The 23,641-nt window shown below is 35.7% G+C and overlaps 1 protein-coding gene across 4 annotated transcripts in view; it reads right to left on the bottom strand.

Annotated features, from left to right (window-relative positions):
• The window catches only part of LOC131035859 (ubiquitin receptor RAD23b), a 64,856-nt gene that overhangs the window by 20,962 nt on the left and 20,253 nt on the right, over positions 1-23,641 (bottom strand). Inside the window, exons 3-6 of one of the 4 annotated variants that reach the window (XM_057967602.2) lie at positions 11,618-11,674; positions 11,374-11,435; positions 5,296-5,334; positions 2,379-2,556 (exon numbers count right to left, since the gene is read on the bottom strand). In XM_057967602.2, coding sequence (XP_057823585.1) covers positions 2,379-2,556; positions 5,296-5,334; positions 11,374-11,435; positions 11,618-11,674 — 336 coding nt within the window. Of the gene's footprint in view, positions 1-2,378; positions 2,557-5,295; positions 5,335-11,373; positions 11,457-11,617; positions 11,675-23,641 lie in introns of all 4 variants that reach the window. The other 3 variants (XM_057967601.2, XM_057967604.2, XM_057967603.2) reach the window with 3 other exon arrangements.

The following is a 23,641-nucleotide window of genomic DNA, read 5'->3' as shown; positions in this document are numbered from 1 at the left end:
CAACTTGATGGTGTCTATGCCTGCGGTGATGATTTGAACATCATAAAGCTTCCCTTAGAAGATCGCACTAGCCTTGTGGAGATGGTCCATGATGTCAAAACAAGACCTAGTTAGAGTTTCATCAAAAATCAAATCATTGCTCCTACATTCTTAGTATTAGGATTAGATCCTCTCTTCGCCCTTATCCTTTTTCCATTTTTTCAAATCCAAGTTAGTCAGAGCCTGTGTTCCAGAAAAGCAGATCGGAAGTTCAATCATCAGATGTAAGTCCCCTTGTGATTCCAGCAAATCACATCACACCACGAAGAGCTTATCCACACGTAGAGACCCTACCAAAAGAACATTGGAGTCATCCTAACTGATCCTTCATGCGAATCTTCAGCAGTTAGAGACTTTATTCAAGAGAGGATAAGATGCCTTTAGGTATTTTATTCTGTGTATGATGGTGTACAAAATACACGTCAACACTGACCTAGCTACACAACAACAATTTTAGGTGTGGCCGGATTTGGAGGTAGAATATATAATGTAACATATATAAATACAAATAAATAAATTTCTAATATTATAATTTTCTATATTACGAAGGCTAGTATCATCTTATTTGATAATATAATATTAATTTTATATATTTCATAATAGATATCATATATTTGGACATGGCCTGAAATCTTTACAGTTGAGAGGTGGGATAGGGAATAAAATCTACCAGGGAACTTCAATGTCAAGTGTCTAGCCAAAATTAATAGTCAATTTATCTTTGCCATTTCACCATGACCAAGATCTCAAGGTGGGAAAAGTACTCGACTTCATTGGCGATATCACTTTTGTAACTGACGCTTCCAAGAAGCTCATCAACTCCTTGTGTGCATAGTTATTTTGTACCCGAATATGCTCTCTACAAAAAACTTACAGATCACAGTGATTTCTACAGATTTGGTGTTTTGTTGTTGGGGATCATGAGCAGCACAAACGCTCTGGATACTTTTGTAGCATGTGCATATCAGAACCCAGACCTGTTCAGTCCAGGTACAGACCCTCTTATGAGCGAACCCAGTAACTGAGGTCTCCACAATAAACTAATGGAAGCATACCCGTGATTGACTAAGGGGAAAGTTCAATCCAAAAGACCAAACATACTAAAGAGAAGTGGGCCAAAAAAGTTATCCCATCAACAATCTGTAATAAATGCTTCATGTAGAAAGCTAGTTTGGGGCTTAGAGAATTCCAAGCAACCTAGATGTAGCAATAGTAAATGTCCTCTCTGATGGGTTTATGGAGCAACTCTTTCCATGGAAGAACATGACAAGGAGCACAAAAGAAGCAACCGAATGGCCATAGTTGGTCCAAAGAAATGCCAAACGCCTAGGAGAGTTGACAGACCTCAAAGAACTAGCAACACTAAAATTTGTGGGTGCCCAAAGAGACAAATCTCTTGAGGAACAAAGTGCTAAGAAAGGACGTCTTGAACAGGACAAAGGAAAACCACAAGCAAATCTCAGCCAGACCTCAAGGAACCAGCAACACAAACATTTCTGGGGACCTGAAGACAAACCAAGTGAGCCCAAAGATACTCTCAAGATGAAGAGGTTGGACAGAAAATTCCACCATGACAATACTCTAAGGAACCATCCACCTGAACCAGTACATATGCTGAAGCATAATTGTCTGACCTTAAAGTTAAACCTTGGAGTACCAATTTTTCATAAATCGAGGGCCTCCTTGGAAGACCCGATACTGTTTCAGAATTGGAGGATAAAGCAGCCATTAAGTAGATCTGGCTATCATCATATCTCTGCCAGTCCCAACGGTTTCTGTTTTTCTTATACTTATGAACTGAGGTTTTAAACCTACAAAGGTTCCCATAAGTCCAGAGATCAGAGCCTTTTCTATTAAAAAGCCATACCCTGAATTCCGTCTACTACATCAAGAGTTCTTTAAATAACACCCAGGTAAAGTCCTTTGGGTGGAGGTAACATAACGCAGTAGCTTCTCTTTCTGTTGAAAGTAGGATTCTGTGAGACAGCTTTAATGAAATTTGGGTTGGAATCCTAGACAAGTAAGATCAGTGAGAAGCCAATGACCTCCTTTGAGCATAGAAAGCGAGGATCACTAAGCTGGTGTCTGTCACTGATCCCAACCTGCTCCATGGTATGTGGTAAGAGTTTCAGGTGAGGAAGAGCATGTATAGCATGAGAGATTTCAAGCAGTATTAACACAATGATCTTAGAAGCTAGAAATATATAACCATAGAAATCAAGGTATTTCAGCATCTTTGTTTCCTATATAGTATATAGTTGTATCATATGATCATAAAATAGATAACAATACTATTGTGTGTCACATATCAAACAACAAGCACTGAAGGATATTCTTACAGAATATAAATATTCTACAGCTCGTTCGGGATTGTTAAAAGCTGCTCGAAGTGCACGAATGACTGTCTCCCTGTCCCAGCTACCCCCACCCATATCCAGAATGTGCTGGATAGTCTGTTCAAGGTTATTTCCGGAAACAAGATTTGATGCTGCATCACCGTAGTTATCTGCATTTTCTCTGCAACATTCCAAACAAGTATACAGAATTAAGAGAATTTTGGAAAACTCTATCTCAAGTACAAAAATGTTATTTAAACAAACCATCAACATAAAAACAGCATGTAAATAAATAAAACAAACAAATGCATGATCAAGAATTAAAAACAAACATAGTTGCCATTAGCTTATTTTCTCTGATCAAATAACTTAGAAAAATCTGTTAATGGTTCACCTATTTTTATTCACTCAACTACACAAAAAGTCATCTTAAGTTTTTAGCTGAGTTTCCTGGATGGGGGGCAGGGAGGCACGAGGAAATTGTTTTGATAACAGGAAAATATTTCCTGTTTTAGGGATGGTGATCAGCTGTGTAGCATGTTCTCAATTATCAGCTATATCTTTGCAATTTTGTGCGTGTATGAAAAATATTATAATACATAAAAAATACCATATAAAGAGAATGTACAAAAATTAAATACAGCATAAGAACATGCTACACAGCTGATAAGTTACAACAAAGTCAATTGACAAATCATAAATGCTAATTTTCATTGATGAATGCTAAAAATGGTTCATGATTTTTATATGAACATAATAGTCAGTAACTGCCAACATTACAAAGTCAAAGATACAACACCATGATGGCATTACTAAGTTGCTGTTTTAAACTTCACCAGTGGCCAGAATGTGTTAAAAGGTTTGCCAAAATCCCAGTTGTTCCATTTGTTTTTATTATTCCAACATTGACAATCAAGGTTCAGTTAGGTATAGGCTATAAATTTTAAATTGGTTGACTTGTCAGCAAAGCCATCCATGCAAACAAGAGAAAATTCCAAGTCAAGAAAAGGGACAATGCAGATTCTTGCAACAAAGAAAACTGAATCCAAAATTTCACTGCAAAAAGCTAGATTCTTGGAGGCCTGGATCCTCAACACCATTAAAAAAAATGTCTGAAAAAAGTAAATAAGCAAGTTCAGTTTTATAGATTTGGATGTACCAAGTTTGCTAATGGTCCTAAGTATTCACATTTCGATCTCCAACGATCATAAATCCTCCTTTCTTCATTGACACTGCAGTGACCATGAACCTACCCATTTTTACAGGCTTTGTTATTCTAAAACAGAAAAAAAAAATTGACAAAAAGCAAATGGTGGGGAACCTCTAGGGAATGTCCCCCACATTGGGAAGATGTTGCAGGAAATCAGGGAGAACAATGAAGCATTTTTTCCCTGCCCCCCTATTCTTAGTACCTATTGGCAGTTTTTGTTATTCTAAAGCTGATGAAAGACGTTTACAGTTGGATTACCATACATGTTCTAAAAAACAATAAATTTATTTCATGTAGCTGGATTTTGGAGAAGCCAAAACCAGAGAATGATCGGGAATTGAATTCCATTACTAGGCTAGATATTCAAATCATAGGATAGAAATGGATAGAAAAGAAATCAGGGCCCTAAGACAAGAAATGTAACCCATTTATGAGCAGAAGATGTCCCTTTATACCACCTGCTTGGATATGACCAGCTAGATCAAGGATTGTAGAGTTATGAAAAGGAATGGAATTATTGTGGAAGCCAATTTGATTATTCAATGGACAAGTGGAAGGATTGATGCAATCAACAAAAAAAAGTGGAGCAAGGAGCATGCTTCAGTGACCCTCATCAAGAAGGGTAAGGCAAACCGAAAAGAGAACAAATCTACTCCATTTATACACCATATCATACTCCACTTTGGTAAATTGGTCCCCACTTCTTGAGTCCATCCTTGCAATTTTAACTTATTAAAAAGAAAATAAGAAAAGTTTCCAGAATATCCAGAATATTCAAACTACAAGGTTTTTTATTTCCTTCAGCCATCTATAAAATAAATGGATACATTTTTATAGTTGCATCATGACTTAACTGATAATAGTAATATTCATCAAACTCCTCATAAACCTCTTATGTCTGGAAATTGTTATATTGTTGCACTCACTACCTATTTAAGTAATCAGACTGAAGCTAATCCTCTTTTACTGTTGATCCAGAATAAGTCAGAGTTTCTCTCACATGGTTTCTTCAAGCTACTCATGGTACTAGTGTTCAATTCCAAGTCATGCAGATTGTAAGTTATTCTTGGCATCGACAAATCTTTCACTGCAGCATTCATACTGCTATAGACATTTGTTAGTGTTAGCGTCCAATGCTAAGTCATGCAGATTGTCATAGCCATTCTTGGCATTGACAAACTTTCACTGTAGCATTCGTACTGCTATAGACATTTGTATTTGCTAGTGCCTGAATGATACTGCACCAATTCCTCCCACATACTCATTCTTCTAGTCTTGTAATGAAGATGTAGTCATATTCCTGACTCGAGTATTGTATGAATGTGACTCATTCTTTCTCTATGCTCTCAGTTTTCTTTGCATGCATTTGTCTTAATCAAGTTTGACGATTTCTCACAGCCACACTTTGGCCCAAAATAATAGAAATTCTATCACAGTCAGTGACAACCTTGCTACCGGCTTCAAATTTATGATTTAGTGGTGGCTTAAAATTAGAAGAGATCTCTTATAAAACTTGCTGCAAAGTTGGAAAGAATCATATGAGGTGATTTACTTACTTTTGTCTCTGAGTAAAACCCCATGCAATATAGATATTATAAATGATTTGTGGGATACTTAATAAACAAGGAACAACATTTGACAAAGTTTTCACATATTTCACTAAACTATAGCAATAAAAACAAGACGAGAGAAGTAATGAAACATGCTTACTGTGCAGTAGTGGCTGCAGACGCCACAGTTGAAGGTGTCCTGCCATCATTAACATTCCAAAAGAAATTAATTACAGAATATTGAATTTAAAATTCTTGAAAAAAATTAACCGATGAGACTTGACCATTTTTCATAAAACAAATTAACCAATGAGACATTTAAATCACCTGCTCTCAGCTATTACACAAAAAAATATTGAGTTAACAATTAGTGGCCAGGAAGCATGCGAAGGAAAGAGAAAAGGAGTAAGGTATATGAACTTTGCAATCCCTGTGACCCTTTAAACACAGCACATAATTTGGAACTGCCTGTTAGCAGTAAAATCACAGAAAAACATTTTTACCATGGTTGACAATTCCTGGCACAGTATGTGCATTTCCCTTTGGGACTTGACAAGCTCACCATTATTCAAAAAGCTTCCAAAGACATTCTTTCAAGAATTTTTTTTTGTGTTTTCTAACAAAAAGATTTGCCAAAAGCTCAAAGCTCTGGACAAGTTCCTTTAGCCTTGAGAGCTTAAATCTTCCCCAAGCATAAAAATACTTCTGGTCCACTGTCCATCCTGTCAGACCTGTGACTACCTATAAATCTCACATTCCTGACTTGTAAGGTTTCAATGAAGACACATCTGTGAAGTTTTAAAAGGATTCTAAACGGATGCAAGATAGAAGCCACCGTGCGTGCATAACCTGTGTTGCTATTTCAGATTCAGGTTTGCCAGTAAGGTAAATCTTTCCCTGTTCACTACACACGAGTTTTGGCCTTTTTAATCTATATGATATTAAAAATATAAAATATCCATAATTCGCACATTAAGTTATACTGAATCAAAAACACAACTGATAGCAATAAAGGGAATTGATAATTCAATGACAAATGTAAAAGTAACAAAAGATCTAATTTAACAATCTTGATATTGCTTGTTAATGAGAGCATCAATGTCTTTCACTTGGTCCTTTGCAACCACAGGTGGACCTGGCATGACTCCCACCAGCTGCAAAGCAAGTCATGTGTTGTAAATTTCTACCCATCATCCTCCATATATAATGTGGAAAATCATGCAACAAAAGCATCCAAGTCAGCACTCTCAAGAGCTACATCCTAATTCCTCGTCACCCCATCCTTCCACTAAACTTGCTTATGTTGGCACAAGTTGTAACACGCAAATAGTCCAACTCCTCTACTATTTTTGCAGCATTAGCATAAATTATCAAAAAAAAAAAAAACCAAATTTCATGATTTTAAAAAATCCTCAACCGAAGCAATTTTTTTGCAATTTAATCAACCGTAATTTTCAATTAAGTTCAACGATTTTGAAGGGTTTAAATCATATAAAAAATCGCACAAAAAATGATTTACTGTCCACCAACCCATCATATAACATTAAATCACTATTTAATTGGGTTTCTTCGTTGAATTTTAGCACAAAACTAAGCACCTAGACACTGAGACGTGGTTCACCAGATTTCATCAGGTTGCTGAGGCAAATTGCAGGTAGGCGACCTTGAATGAATGTATATATCTAAAAGATGTTAAGGGCATTAAAATAAAACGCATTCTTTGGTAAGCTTCCAAGTTTGATGTTAAGGACATTAACATGGAACTGTCAAGAGATGTATCGTTTTTCTCTCAATATTTTACACTAGTCATTTGCCTTAGGCTCGTATAATGCTTTCCATGTATATAAATTCAAAGACACTTACACTAGTCACTTGCCTTAGGCTCGTATAATGCTTTCCATGTAAATAAATTCAAAGACAATTTACTGAGATATAGTAAACAGTATCATAGATATTAAGGCTTCTATCTAATTTTTTTAACATATCTGAATTTTATAAAAGTATTTGCCAAAAGTATATATAAAAAGACAGACTAAACTGAAATGGAACTCTATTGACTTGATATCAACCTAAATAGGTTTGTTTTCTTAGAATTCTTGTGATCTTGACTATTCAAAAGAATTTTAACATTTCAAGTGTCAACAATATACCAAGATGGTTGTTTAAACTATCAAGGTTAGGTTGGGACAAATTTCCTTTTCAGATGCTAACAAATTGCGATAATCTGGAGCTTCTATTTGACACTAGCCATCAAGTTTTAATGACAAGCGAATAGGGTAGTGAAAATTGTATAATCAAATGGGAAGCTTAAGTATATACATAACAGTATATAGAGATCGTGGAACTGGAAGCAAAATGGTTCCTATCAAAAAGATATAATCAGCTTGTAGTGCTGAAAAAAATGAACTAAAGCAATATTTTTATATCAAAATGAAGGATTGTTTTGGTTATATTTAAGTTTCATATATATTCGACAGGGTTAACATTTTGTTAATTGGTGAAAGTCGCTGCTTAAATGCATGCCCCTCACTTGTTACATATCATATTTATGGAGGTTCAGAAGGCCTGCAAGGAGTAAAATAGCAGTACATGAATACTTAGGAGTTAGGACATATATAGCGTAGCATTCCATGCATGTTAATAAGTATCAGACAAATTAATACATGTCTTAATCCCTCCCAAAGCAGGCCTCATATATTTTCTCTTTAATGATCTAGTTAGATTTCAGCTGCAACTATCCCATTGAAGGGGAATGTTCCTCATGCTTTGATTTTTATTTGAAACGTGTACCTATAATCTCTCAAATTCTCAAGGAAACCCTTATACAAAAAAAAAAATTCTTAATTTTGTGTATAAGTGGATAATATCAAAATTCATATGTAAGTTAACTAATAGGAACACAAGTAGAACACAAGATATATACAGGGAAACCCTTATGGGAGAAAACCACGGCAAATAAATGCTTTTATATGAATGTCTCCTTTTACAATGATCGTAGGCACCAACCTACAAGAGGCACCAACCCCTAAGTTTGTTTGTGAGCACCAACCCACTGGAAGCACCAACTCCCACTTCAAAATTCGTAAGCACCAACCCACTTCACTTAAATATGATTTTCCACCTTGACAAGGTTGCTATAACAACGGATGATGGACATTACAATTTCTATACAAAAGACACTCGTATATCACTCCATGAATCTGATCTAACACATTCTATAAATCTACCCCAACACTCTTTACAAATCTGATCTAACACTGCTTTATGGCTGCTCAATGACTGATACAAAACCTGCTACAAATAGAGCACCAAAATCTGTTCCAAAATCTTATCCAATTTTTTTTTCAATCAGACATAAAGTCTGCTCCAAATCTGATCTAAACTTCTGTACAAGATCTCTTCATAAGGCCTTCATAAAATCTTCATAAATCTGATATAGAGTTCTTCTCATGTACTGCACACACGTACATCTCAAGGATCTTCTTTTTATTCCATACTCAGCACACACCTCCAACACACTCTTTCCTTTATATAACTCTCCCATAAGCTTTCATATAAAGGTTGTATCTTTTCATCCATCGGTTGTAACTCTAAACAAACCATAATTATTTTTAGTCACACTTTGCTTAATAAAAATATGATACACTTTATTTACTAATTGCCACTTTATAGAGAATCGACCTTTCATTTGTTCACTTAATAATGTTTGAATGGACATTAATCGCACCCCTTCATTCGTCAAGGCTTGCTTTTATACTTTCTTCTTGCATCACATTGTTTAGTTAACTTGGATATCATCAAACTTCCGTGAACATAAATACTTATCTCTTTTCTTTAATCACATCGGCTATCTTCTGGTAAACCAAGTACTATCTTTAAAGCATCATTCTATTATTATCTCAACAAATCTGATTATCGTCTTGACTTGGCTCACTGTTCTTGATCATTGTGTTTGTTTAGCCACTTCGCAAATTACGCAATTAGTTCGCCACTTTAAACACTGGCTTAATATTACTTTGTTAGTTTTATAACGCAAATCATTCTTATATACAGATCGCACCATTTTGGAAAAGATATTTTCTTTTCATGAATCAATGGTCAACTCCTAACCAAAACAAATCTCATAATCAAGTCACTTCCTTAATCAATAACAAGCCAATCTATGGCATCATATAACAAACTTATGCATTGCTGATCACGTCTCTAATCATGTCTTCAATCAGAAATACTTGTAGATTCTGTATCAGCATTCAGTATCATCAATCATGGTCAATTCATTTCACAAGTAAATCAACTCTCTATTATCTAATCTTCATCGTACTATCTTTGCCGACAATACACATCCCTGTCTACTTTTTACTTAGCGCTTCTTGCCCATTTCTTCGATTTCTTCTCCGGTAATCTTTTCCGGTCATCCTTATATCGCTGATAGTAATTTTAGATAAAACCGACTCATACTCCTTTGGAGAGCAGACCGCTGCCATCTATATTATCGCAGACTTCAGTAGTTTATTTTTCAAACACTTTATTGAATTTTGTCTTAGTTTATTATAAACACAAATATAAGCACTGCTATGTTTACATCCTCCATTCTTTTCATAATCGACTTGTCTAATCTGCCTTATATGTTGTCAGAGTCGCTGCTTTGACTAATCAATGTATTTGGCATAGTTGCTACCATACCACACCAAGTCGATGTTCTTCATGGTTAAGAAACTTGATCGCTGGTTTAATTAACTTGGTCGCTACTTTAGTGTTCTTTGCTTTTGATATGAATTGCTTTCTGTATCTCTATCATATTTTATCCCAGCCGCTCCATACTAATTTGTTGTTCTTTATTTATTTTTCTTAACCAATTTGATTGTCGTCATACACAGTCTGGTTATCTTTCCTTGGCTTTGACTTGGATAGCTGTGTATTCATGAATTGCTATATTAATGGCTAATCACTGCCTCCTTTATTCAATAGTGGGTAATTGCTGCCTTTTCAACTGTCTTTAATCATCTTCGCTGCTCATAAGATATCTGGCTACATACAAATATGCAGTTACAGCTATGTCGACACTATCTTCAAACATATACTTATCGCTGACTTCTTAATAGGAGCTGGCCACATAAATATAATGAATTTCTGCAGATTTTAATACCATTTACTGAGAACAATTAGACTGGAACTAAATGATCAGACTGAGACAATATTTTCTGCCATTTTACAACTAGACTGGAACAGTGTAATTTCTAAATGACCAGACTGGAAGATTAACAACTTTCTCTATTATAGTCACTGTAAATAGACTGAAAGAGTGTCAATGTTACACAATAATCCATGACAATATTTCAGATGCAAGCATCATCCAATGATGTCATCAATCTCCATGATTCCTTCAACATCAATGACAACATTTCAATCAATTCAATCAATATATATATATATATATATATAAGATCAACAACTTTCTTTATTATAGTCACTGTAAATAGACTGAAAGAGTATCAATGTTACACAATAATCCATGACAATATTTTAGATGCAAGCATCATCCAATGATGTCATCAATCTCCATGATTCCTTTGACATCAATGACAACATTTCAATCATTCAATCAATATATATACACACACACACACACACATATATATACGTATATACATATATATATACATATGTATATATATGTGTATGTGTATGTGTATGTGTATGTGTATGTGTATGTGTATGTGTATGTGTATGTGTATGTGTATATATGTATGTGTATGTGTATGTGTATGTGTATGTGTATGTGTATGTGTGTGTGTGTATGTGTATATGTGTATACGTGTATGTATATGTATAAGTATAAGTGTGTGTGTGTGTATATATACATATATATACATACATATATATTTAAGTAATAAAATAATATTAATATACTATCATGTTTCAATATTTAATAAAATTAAATACAAAACAAAATAAATAATTAAATATATTTAAAAATTTAAAATCTTATTAACATATAATAGTATAAATTATATATATTATAAAATTACTTTAATTTAAATATTTTAAAATATTTAATTTAACATATTGAATAAAAAATATCAAATCTAATGAGATTTCAAACATAAAGTATAAATCTAGTGACACTATTGTATTTTGCCTTCACGATTGAATAGATTATTCAAGTGGCTTTCTATTAAAAATTAATATAACTGATAAAGAACAAGTGACATAAGAATTTGGTATAGATGGCACTCACACAGCTGCAGGCTGAAGTCTGGGTGGTGATGCAGGTACTGCTGGACTAGGTGTAGGATCTGTCTGTGTGGTTGCAGACGAAGGCTAAAATTTAAAATCATGTTAGCCAAAGACACAACAAAATAAATCATAAATATCTATATTATTTTTTTAACAAAAATATGTACGAAAATTTTAAGTGGTAGGTAACTATAGAAAGCCTTGAAACAAAAAATGCAATGCTTATTTAAAAATGATTAATATACCTGAGTTGATGTGGCACCTGCTGCTGATGAGGTGGCTCCTGCTCCTGTGGACTTCGTCTGGAAAGAAAAATGGCCAGTCAAGTGCAAAGACATAGTACAAGTATGGAACATAAATATATTGGGAAACACAATCAGTCAGAGAAAAACAAGATATCAATATAGCATGCCTGCAAAGCAATGCACTTAACCCCATGCATAATTCAATTATCTATAGTACAGAATAACAAAATGCAATACACATCTCTTGCTTTGAAATGGTCATATAATAGTCTTTTTCTTCCCAAAATTTCAAGACTACGACATTAAAACAACTACACATCTGTAAAATTTCTGAAGAGATAAATACTAATAAAACAATGCAAAAGAAGCGATGATAACATAATCTTAAATACAGCATAAGAAATAATGGCACACTAACAATATAACAAGAGAATTTACCTTTGATAACTTTTAAACTTTAAGTGGAAACCCCAGCAAAATCTTTAATCCATGTGTGAGTATGAAGAGAAGAGCACACGCTAATACTGAGAGGGGGGGAGGGGCTGAATCAGTATTAAAAAAAAAATAACACTTATTTCAAATCTGCAAATATAACTTCAAAACTGTCAACGAAACAACACATGCAAGAACACAGAAACTACCTGCAAATCCCCTAAGGCAAAAAACCACAGCAAAATTTTGCTTTTATTAACTTCTTAAAAACTGTAGGCAACAACCCACACAAGACACCAATCTTACAAACGTGAGCTTCAACTCACTAGAAGCACCAACTCCCTTTGAGCACTGACTCAGTATGAGGCACCGACCTCCAATAAACTTTGCTTGAAAAACATCTCTGTACCACGCTCAATTTCATAAATCTGTCCTCCTTGCTCTGCTCATCACACAATCCCTGATTTTCAATCACAAAAACAACATTCACTGCTCAAAACTCCATTTGCCTTTTTTATAATCTCACAAAAAACTTTCCCTCTTTTTTCATTTATATCCTTAAAACTCTTCAAGAATAAAACCTACTACAGATGATGTTGCTGTTTAATTTCTCAAAATGGAAGATTTCTAAAAAATCTTGGATTCCAAAATCTGATCATGAAACCTTGTCAAATCTGCATTAAATCTTTCTTTTTATGTCATGTTAAAACTTTCTTTTTAAGTCACATTAAATCTCTTTGTAATCTTCTATCTTTCACATCCAATCTTGTTTTTTGACAACTCACACCCAGCTCACCTTATCTTCTTTACTTGCTATTTAAAACTGTTTTTCTGATCTTAAACAATCTTAAGGTGGCATCCTTTTCCTCAACTATCTTCTGTTTTTTCTTTAAAACTGCTTCATGACTGCTGTCCTCTTCCTGGGCACTGATATATCTTTTAAAAACTGCTATTTGTTCTTCAAATAGGCATGCATTACATGCAGATTTCTTTCTCTTATATACAGCAGCAAACACTTTCACATGCAGCACTTTCTAATACATGTCTTGCAGATTCCAATCACAGTCTTATGTTTTGCAGTTTTGCAGGTTTGCAGGTTTTAACACTTTGACATCAATTACAATAATCTAACAATCTCCCCTTTTGCCATTGATGGCAACTCCAAGTTTAAACATTTAAATACAAACTGAAAACTGTAAGTTTAAACAATTAAAAACAAACTGAAAACTGTAATAACACTTGAAACTACAAACTCAAACTACTCCCCCTTCGACTTCAATGGCAAAGAAGAGAATACCTCTGTGAAATCTTCACACGAAGCAAAAGATAAGCTAATTTGAAGCTCCCAATAAAAGACTACTCGTCCTTACATACAAGATGAGTGTGACATCACTCCCAACTTCGTCCTCAAGTACTCAAAAGTGTCCTTTTGAAGAAGTTTGGTAAAGATATCAACAACCTCTTCTTTAGTAGTAACATACTCTAACTTCATCTAACTGTTAGCAACTTGCTCTCTCAAAAAATGATACTTAATAAGAATATGTTTATTCCTGGAATGCGGAACTGGATTCTTGGATATATTAATTACATTCGTATTGTCACATATGATAGAGAGAGGATGATCAAACTCTACCTTAATATCCTTCAATTTCTGTTTCATTCAAAGAAGCTGTGTGCAACAAGAATCTGGTGCAATATATTCAGCTTCCACTGTAGACAAAAAAATTGAATCTTGTTTCTTGCTCAACCACAAAACAAGATTATTTCATAGAAAGAATACACTGCCTACCCAATCTGCATAGGATCAAATTTTCACTTCTTGGATACCATAAACTGAAGTCTATAGTACCTTTCAGATACTTAAATATCCTCTTTACTGCACATACATGTGTCTCCTTTGGTGCAGCTTGAAATCTAGCCACATAGCCCACAACTTGCATGATATCTGGATGTGTAGTTGTGACATACAGTAAGCTTCCAATCATTGACATGTACAATGTTTAATGGACTTCTGGAAATTTGTCATCTTTGCTCAATTTGCATCAACATACCATGTATCACTTTCATTTTGTGCATGCAAGGCTGTTTGCACAATCATAGAGATTTCTTTTTCAACTGCAACCTTCTTTCTCCATACCTTTTTCTCTTCTTTCTCAGTTTGCTTTGGGGGTTTTGCAAACATATTCTACAAACTTTTGCAGTGTGTCCAAAGTTATTACACTTGTAAGACATGATATTAAAGTTCATCAACAGAGAAAAAGAATTTATATTCATCAAACCTTGATTTCTTTTCATGTTCCATGCATGATCATTCCTTGGATAAACTCCATAATTTCTAGCTCTATCGCTGAAACTATTTCTTGCATGAACTCTGCCATAGCCCTGTGACCAAACTGACTACAAGAAAAACAATAACCATAATATGAATTATTAAATCTGGTTATTTGGGCTTGCCTTGAAGGGAGATGTCTTATGTAACCATTGTGTCTAATTCCAGAATCTATACTTTTCCGTTGGCTGTCTTTTTCATTAATTCCTCCCTTCCTAACACTTCAGCAAAGTTCATTTGTTTTTCTCCATTTGAATTAGTGAAATTTGTAGGAGCCTTTGAATTTTGACCTTCTATGAATCCAAGACCACTTTTATCAAAAGTAGGTTTCTGTCCATTTATGATCTCGCTTAAAATCCCAGAGCTCTTCTCACTTTTTGGATTTACTTTACCTTGAATCACAGCCTTCTCTAATGGCTTCCTCAAGGAAACAATTTCAGTCTCTAACTTCTCACAGATTTCTTCTTTTTTCCTTAAGTTGTTTCTCACTTCTCCAATCTTCTTTGATTCTTCACTCTAAATTTTTAGATCAATGATTTTCTTTTCAGCTTCATCAGAAGCTTGTGAAAGTTTATCTGATGATTCCTTGTCTTCTTGCAGCTGCACCTTCAATGTAGAATTTCTCTTCTTAAGCTTTTCAATTTCATCATATGCAAAGAAAAACTCTTCTTCAAGATCTACTCCATCATCTTCTTCAATGGTCTTATTTTCAGAATCTTCATTCTGATCATTGTTTTCTTCAATACCCATGAAAAGTATTTCTTCTCTTTCACTAGAAGAATCTTCATCACTGTCTTCAGATGTGCTGATGTAATCTTTAGAATAAAGACTCTTCTTTCATTTTCTAAAGTTCCTCTTCATCTCTTGGAAATTCTTTTTGCAATACTAAGGCTTTTTTTCATTCTTGCTGCCCTCTTCTTAGCAAAAGGACATTTAGATGCAAAATGACCCACCTTACCACAACTGAAGCACTTGAAGGGTAATTTTCCTTTGTACTTACCCAAACCTTTCTTCATTCTCCTAATGAAATTAGCTTCTTCATCATCTAACTCACAATCACTTGCTTCAAGCTTCTTGATTTTATCCTTTTGTGAAGCCTTGAATGCTGCCTCCTTTTCGGATGTTTGATCAATTGCTCTCATCTCATATGGATGTTAGTGTGCTAAGATATTGCATATCTTCTATTGCAGAAAGCTTTGCAACAAAACAACTTAGAATTTTTTCAATAACTTTTGATTCTAAAATGTCTTCACCGAGCCCTTTAATAGTTTTGGATACTTCATCCACACAAAGAAGGTATTGAGCTATAGTTTCCTCTTCTTCCATTTTGAGGCTCTCAAACTATGCTCTGTAAGTTTTTAGCTTTGCCTTTTCTAACTTTTTCATCTTCGTGATAAATATTTATTAATTTATTCCACATCTCTTTCGCAGACTTACGAAGCATTACTTTGACAAATTCAAACACTGTCAACCCAAAAAGAATGGCATTCTTTGTGTTTGCATTACATTCACTAGCCTTTTTATAAGCAACATCAGTTGGAGCAGTTGTCGGAGCTATGTAACCACCAATCACTGATTGCCAGATGTCAAATCCAAGTGCACTTAAATACGTCTCCATCCTTATGCTCCGAATAGCATAATTTTTTTTCCATCAAATAAACGAGCCCAATTAGTGGAAAAACCATGTCCATCATTACCAGCCATCGTGTCCTTCTCAAGATCTACCTTCAAGCTTGTAAGGCTCTTTTATGAAGGAATTGTGCTTAGATACCAATTGAAGAGCACACGCTAGTACTGAGAGGGGGGCTGAATCAGTATTAAAACAAATTTTAACATTTACTTCAAATCTGCAAATATAACTTCAAAACCGTCAAGCAAACAACACATGCAAGAACACATAAATTACATGGAAAACCCCTAAGGGAAAAAACCCTTGGTAATATTAATAATCAAAACTTGACACACTACAAAAAATACCTCCTTATCAACTGATACTAAAGAGGCTCTCTGATGAATGGTTCATAAGACAACACTTGCTGAAAGTTTTCCAACTGGGATAGCAAACTAAGTGGGCTTGACCTTGGAAGAATCTTCATGGTTAAGTGCACTTGAGCTAGAGTAGTACTCAAATGGGTAACCTCCCGAGAAGCCCCAACGCTTCAACCTTATGAGCATCACCTAGATGCAATGAGTACTAAATGGACCATTCATTCATATGAGAAACAAGATCATGTAAACCACTACTCCTAAAATATGGGCCAAAAACTATGCAATTGAATCCTGATATTAATATCATAACTTGACACGTTATGGAAAATACCCTCTGACTTATCAACTGATGAGTAAAAGGGGCTCTATGATGAATGGCTTATAAGACACAACACTTGCTCAAGTTTTTGCAAATAGGGTAGAAAGACAAGTGGGCTTGACCTTGGGACAAACTATATTATTAAGTGTTCTTAAGTCAAAGTAGTACTCAAATGGGTAACCTCCCAAGAAGTCTTGATGCTTCATCCCTACGAGCATCACCTATAGGCAATGACTGCTGTGATGTCCCCTTCTAGTTGACATCTATCAGCTGAGTAGATTAGCCTATCACCGACCCTCGTAGGCTGATGAGGTTGGTTAGAGGGTCCTCCGGAGTTTGATCTTCATCTTCAAAGTGAGCACTCCAGGACTAGTTTTCGTTTGAGGTCTCCAGGACTCCGTTTGAGATACTTTCTATTTTTAGCAGTCCTGCTATTTATAGCCAGTGGGTTGGGCAGGGGCAGAGTATGGTTTGGCAGTCTCCAGTTCTGACGGCAGGCAATTCTGATGGATACTTAGAGAGATATTAATATTTAATTACTTTAATTAAATATTAAATGGCAAACTTTAATGTTCTAATGTTTTAAAAGACACTTTAAGTTATAACTTAAGTGAGGGTCTTTTTCTCATCAGATGGGGCCAATTTTTATATTAAATTGAAAGTGATTTATTTTTGATACTTCAATAGTCAAAAATAAATAATAAAAGTTAAAACATCATTTAATGCCAAATCTCACCTTTCTTGGGAATCACGCCAAACCCTAAGAGGAGAAGATAAAAGAAGATTTTAGGTCTTCTTTTCATTATGTTGAGTTTTGATATTTTGGATTTGAGCTCTAAGAGGAGTTTTTGGCCAAGGGTTTCCGCAAAAGCTTCTTCTACAGTGATCGGAGGTATCAGTGCAGGAAAACGTGGGATTCTTGTATAACAGCATCAGAGGCTGTGAAATATCAGTTGATCTTGCTTATTCAATTGGTTTCATTCAGGGACCAAGTTTGTGCTAATTAATCAGAGAGCCATCGTCAATCTTCATTGATTTGGGTTGCAGCAGTGAGAAGGGAACAAAGGCAGAACAAGAGGATATTATTGGGTGACTGTGGAGACTTGTACGGCTGCCTGGGAGTTGCGCCATTCACCTTAAGGAGGCTGCGATCTGCATGCTGGAGGGTTGCAAAAAATATACAAAAATAGGTAGAAGGTGCGCAACTATCATACAAGCTGTCATAATGGACTGTGTATGGCCAGCAAGAACGAAATAAGGGGTTTCAGAATTTCTTGGTATTTATCAGTTTCCTCTTTAGCATTGTTTGTTTATGTATTGAGGATAAATAAATGTTGAATGAATGTAATAAGGGTTTGGTCAGTTTACTATCGAATTATAATTGATTGCTAGCAATTTCCCATAGTTGCTTTTTGAGCGTGTAATAGTCAAAATTATACTTGCTGTTCAAATATTAGCAAAGAACAAACTTAAAACGCAACAGGTTCAACTAAACCTCCATTGTCAGAGTTGAAAGCCTTTTGAGGTTCTTACAACTGCTAAGTGGACCATTCACTCTCATGAGAGATGGGTTCGTGTGAATCACTGATCATAAAATATGGGTCAATAAGTTTGAGTCAAAAATTGCACAACCGAATCCCAATATTATTATCATAACATGCATATTGCAAAAAAATACCTTCTACTTTTCAATTGATGAGCTAAAGGAGCTATGTGATGAATGATTCATAAGGTACAACACTTGATGGAGGTTTTGTAAATGGGGTAGCACGATAAGTGGGATTGATCTTGGGGGAAACTTCATGGTTGTGTGCTTGAGTTAGAGTAGTACTAAGATGGGTGACCTCTTGAGAAGTCCTGATGCAATGAGTGCTAAGTGGACCATTCATTCTTATGAGAGATGGGTTCATGTGCACCACTACTCATAATATATGAGTCAATGAGTGTGACTCAATGACTGTTGATTCCAAATATTCATTATCATAACGTGACACAATACGAAAAACACTGCCTACTTACAAACCTAAGAGATTATCCATCAACACATTGCAATATGCATCTATTCAAAGGGTTTGGCTTTCAATTGTCATGTCCCCAATCAGACTTCCCAACGAATCTACATATGAAATTGTCTTGCACAGCAAGACTTCACAATTTCATAAGTCATAGTAATCTGAAGATGACTAAGGGAGGAAAATGTCGTGATCCAGATCATATCATGGGGAATATAATCAACACATTCATTGATTAAGACTTCACAATTTTAAACACCAGCAAGACATACGTTATCAGCTGTCTAAGATATCCTTCATGGATGGATGAACTGATGGCGAAAACATGGGATACAAATCGCAGCCAAATACTTGGGCGATCAGCAACAAGAAAAAAATTACCTTGGGCGGCAACGGTAAGCAATACTTAGTCAGCGATAACAAACACGATAAATATTTCAATAGTCGATCAAGTATCTCACTTGGAATCAGAGAATTGTTAAAGATAATAGCTAAACAAATTAACAAGCAGCGATCCAACATGAAAAGACACATCTTTGCAAATGGTGATGTTCTTGGGAATAGACATGACTTATCATCCCAAGTAAAGAGGTATATAAGGCAAGTCCAAATCGGCATCAAAGGGAGAGGAAGAGAAAGAAAATTCCAAAGCATTGAGCACTCGACCATGCTCTGCATTATCGGCAAGGGAAACAATAACATACCCTTCAGAGAGAGATACACAAATCATTTTATCAGCGATCTGAGTATTAATATTAATTTTGGTGGTATGATCTACATTGAGTAAATATACATTTGTGTAAAATAGTCTTCACATGATCTTAATAATGTCATCTCTGCTGTTATAAGTCTGATTATAAATTTCTAAATCTGTATATTTACTAAATAAGATAAAATCCATAAATCCTTTAGAACCCCAACCAATCAGAAATTCTATTGTGGAGGGGAGATGCAGTACATATAAGGAGGACAAGTAGCCAGAGGTCCATCTGGGTTAAGCAGGAGATCAAATGATAGATGTGCTTGTGTACCCCTGAACTCTTAGAGTTAAGCAGAAGGAAATAAGATGGTTGTACTTCCATGCCCCTGAACCTATTGGATTAGTTCAAAGGCACTGTGTATGATCTCCCACAGTACTTCACAACAGAAATGGATTGATTGCATGGTGTTCCAAAGGCATTAATTGAATATCATGAGCATGCAAATTCTGTGTAAATTGTTGAATATTATGTTTATCTTGTGTCACTTATCTGGTTGGTGGCTCAACATTAAGGGACTAACACAACAATCTCAGTTCCGAACATCATGCCAAACCCTACTTAGGGAAAATTAGGGCAATTTAGGTAAGGTTCGCACAGGAGTCATTGCATCATCATTGGTTGGTAACCATATTGGCAAAAAATGGTTACAAATATTATTGAAGATCCAAAAATGTACAAGGGTCAAGGTTTTGCAAAGGTGATGCAATGCAGCCCATCAAGGATCCATGGAAATAGATAGGGGTGTCCACCATTTCCAATGGATAGGAGGATACCAAAAATTGGCCATTGATCTATGCGAATGCAATGTCCCTAGAAAGAGCAATAGCTTTGAAAGACGTGAATTCGAAGGGGTACGTGAAAGATGCATAATATATTGTTGACATCCTTACACAAGCCATTAAGGAAGTGGGGCCTAATGACATTGTCCAAGTCATAAATTACAAAGCAGCTAGTTTGTTGGCTGAAACGCAATATATATATATCTTTTTGTGATTCATGACATATATAAGAAGGATACTCACAATTGATGGTCTAAACATTCTGATACCCATAGACTCTTTTGCAATTGAAGTTTTATGGAGAGCCTTTATATTCTTTATCTAAAGATCTCTGATTTGAATTTCTTTTCACCTTTTAAATTACACTTTTGTCCAAGTTTTATTTGTAATAACTCTAACTCTCTACATTTGCCTTGATAGGTTACCAGCTCATCACTGTGTAAGCAAAATTGGAGCACATACAACTTCATACACTCAATAGAGAATATCCAATTAGCATCAAAAAAGGTAGAGGAATTAGTTTACATGCATTCCAACTTGTACATTTTTCACATAAAAAAATGACTACAAGCAAAGGGGCGATGAAGTTGTGAGAGCAAGCTAACTTTGATGCTTCTGATGCCCAACAATCTTCATTTCTTGAGCTAGATAACCAACATACTTTTAAGTGCTACCAAACCTCCTTGTGGTTCTTCTAATCTATACAAATTATCTAATGCCAAGGATGATGATGATGCTCTTTACAAAGACCCATATAATTCTGATTATTGATTTCTTATTTTAATATTGAACAATGAATTTTTATCATGGCAATTGAGTTTGATAAATTGGCCGACCTATGTTAACTCAAAATGGAGCAGATTATGGATGATAGGACCCTCCATGATTACTTGACATCTGTGGAAGGAAAGAAACAGAAGGATATTCAAAGAATCTTCGTTATCAATCAGTATGCTATTAGATAAAATAAAAACTGCAATCGAGGAAGTGGCCAATGGCAAACTCACAAAAGTATGTACAGGGAAGTACACAAGTTGGGACAGGCTAATGGAAAAGCATTGGGCTTTAAGAAACATTGCTAACTTGGCACCTCCATCAAAAAAGGTGGATAGAAAAGAAGTCAGATGGCGGCCACCCCCAAAGGACTGGGCAAAGCTAAATTTTGATGGCGCCAGCAAAGGTAACCCCGGTGAGTCTGGTATCGGGGCAGTTATTAGAGATGACAAGGGCTGCATAATGCATGGGGTGTATGGCGGCATCGGCATTACCACCAATAACGAAGCAGAAATCCGAGCACTAGTTGTCACGCTGCGTCTCTACATCGAGCATGGGATTGGTAAAGTTACCATTAAGGGCGACTCGCAGATTGTCATAAATGGACTCGTAAAATCCAATTTCCCCAATCGTAAGTTGAATATGTGGATTCATTCAATTAACAAATACCTAGGCGAGTTGGATTGCTATGAAATTGGGCATATATACCGAGAAGGTAAGGTTGCGGATCTCCTTGCAAATATCGAGGTAGGGAAGACTGACAGAATTGTCACATTTACTCGGGGCTCGGCCAACGATGACATTACTAGTCTCTGTGTGAAGGACGGAAGCGTGCCTGAGAAACAGGGTATCGGATGACTGTCTCTTACCGCTCAAGATCTGGGGCCAATTTGGGGCTTAGGCAGCCACAGATGATAGTGTCCTTGCCTATATAACTAGCACAGCAATATGGCAAGAGATGGTGACTGCCACGGATATGACACTATGCCGGCGGATTTGCGGATGGATTTAGAAATCTGACTCAACGACATCCAGACATTTCAACATCGTAAGAATAACATTTGTCCTTGGGAGATACTGGGGATCACATTACAGGCAATTTTGGATCTTCACATATGCCAGGCTACCTATTTAACCCAACGGGCAGACACATAGAACTCACTTTGCAAATGGCACACTCCGACGTTGTCGGCTGTGTGAATTGTGAGAGAACATTCGAGTGCCAAAATAGAAATCTCTTCAACACGGAGGAGGAGGTATATGAGGCTCTTCTGGGAATAATGGGCATCGTATTGAATTTCAATCAGCACTGGTGCGATGCCACGGTGCTGGAAGCAGTATTGATGCCTCTGGCCGTTGTTGTGGAGTCTGGCGAGCGCATGGTGGAATTAATCAACGACTGCATCAAACCTTTCATCGCAAACGAGATCGCCAACTCTATCCCTGCGTTGGAGGAGGGCGTCAAAGTTAGCATACTGAAAGTATACTTCAATGTTGAGAGCTATCTTTCATCTGAACCGGAGGATATGTCGGAAGATTCAGAGGACAATGACAGCAACAATTCTATCAACAGTGATCAATTACGGGCAAAGGCTGGAAGAGAGGCTTGGCTAGAAGAACGGGAAAGAGTGAAGACTTTTGCAGTGAACGCGTGGTAAGTGTTTAGATGTGGTGTGTTCAACGGAGACATGGACCCGTTTCGACACATGACGGAAGATGTCAAGTGGTGGCTCCCTGAATCCTCCACCATCAACGCGATAAGCATTGGGGATCATGTTGCTGAGCTCTATCAGGCCCTAAGTGGCAATATGTTATCTAGCATGTATACTGTGTAATTAGTTGTTGTGATAGGGCCTAGAATGCAAAGTTTGTTTGCCCACTTTTTGCTATACAGTGAGCCCAATTCTGATCTGTAACATTTCCAAATATCAATATAGGGCGCTATCCCCACTAACGATAGCACTTACCTTAAAAAAAAAAAAAAAAATTGGCATTTGAGTAGTATTCTTTAATTTAAGCTACTTTTGTTTGCTATATGCGTCCTATGTGATATTCTTGACTGAATTAGTGTTTAGGCTGCAAATATGTATACATTTACGATTTTTAAATGTTTTTTGTATGAATGCACCAAAAACAAATTCGCCATCCCCAGCCTATAACCAATAAGTTAATAAAAATTAGAGGAAAAAAATAATGTTAAAGTTTGACCGAAAAATAAAGAAATAAATATTGTTAAATAGCTTTTCAAAGAAATATACCATAGCAGGTAAGTATGCATAATCAACCCAAATTCAAAAAATTTGCAATACTATTTCCCAAACAATGAAAATAAATTAAGAAATTCAAAAACTACAAAACAATATTTTGAATTTAAGTTAAAATGTTTTTTTAAAATCACCCATCAAATGACCAAGTTTACCACAATTTGCATGACATGAGCTTGCTGAGACCCTCCCTTGTGTTGCAGAACTTCTAGATATGACGAAGTTTACCACAATCCGTTGACCACAATCCTTCCAACCTGATGTTGGGTAACAAAGCCATCACTCCCTTTATCCAGAAACATCGAGATCAGCTTCTCTAAAAAACTTCAATTTTTGTTAACAAAAAATTGAAACCACGATTTTGT

This window comes from Cryptomeria japonica, chromosome 8, assembly GCF_030272615.1.
Source record: "Cryptomeria japonica chromosome 8, Sugi_1.0, whole genome shotgun sequence".
NCBI classification, from domain to species: domain Eukaryota; kingdom Viridiplantae; phylum Streptophyta; class Pinopsida; order Cupressales; family Cupressaceae; genus Cryptomeria; species Cryptomeria japonica.
Note: the sequence above shows the minus strand (reverse complement) of the source record. Positions and strands in the feature narration are given on the sequence as shown.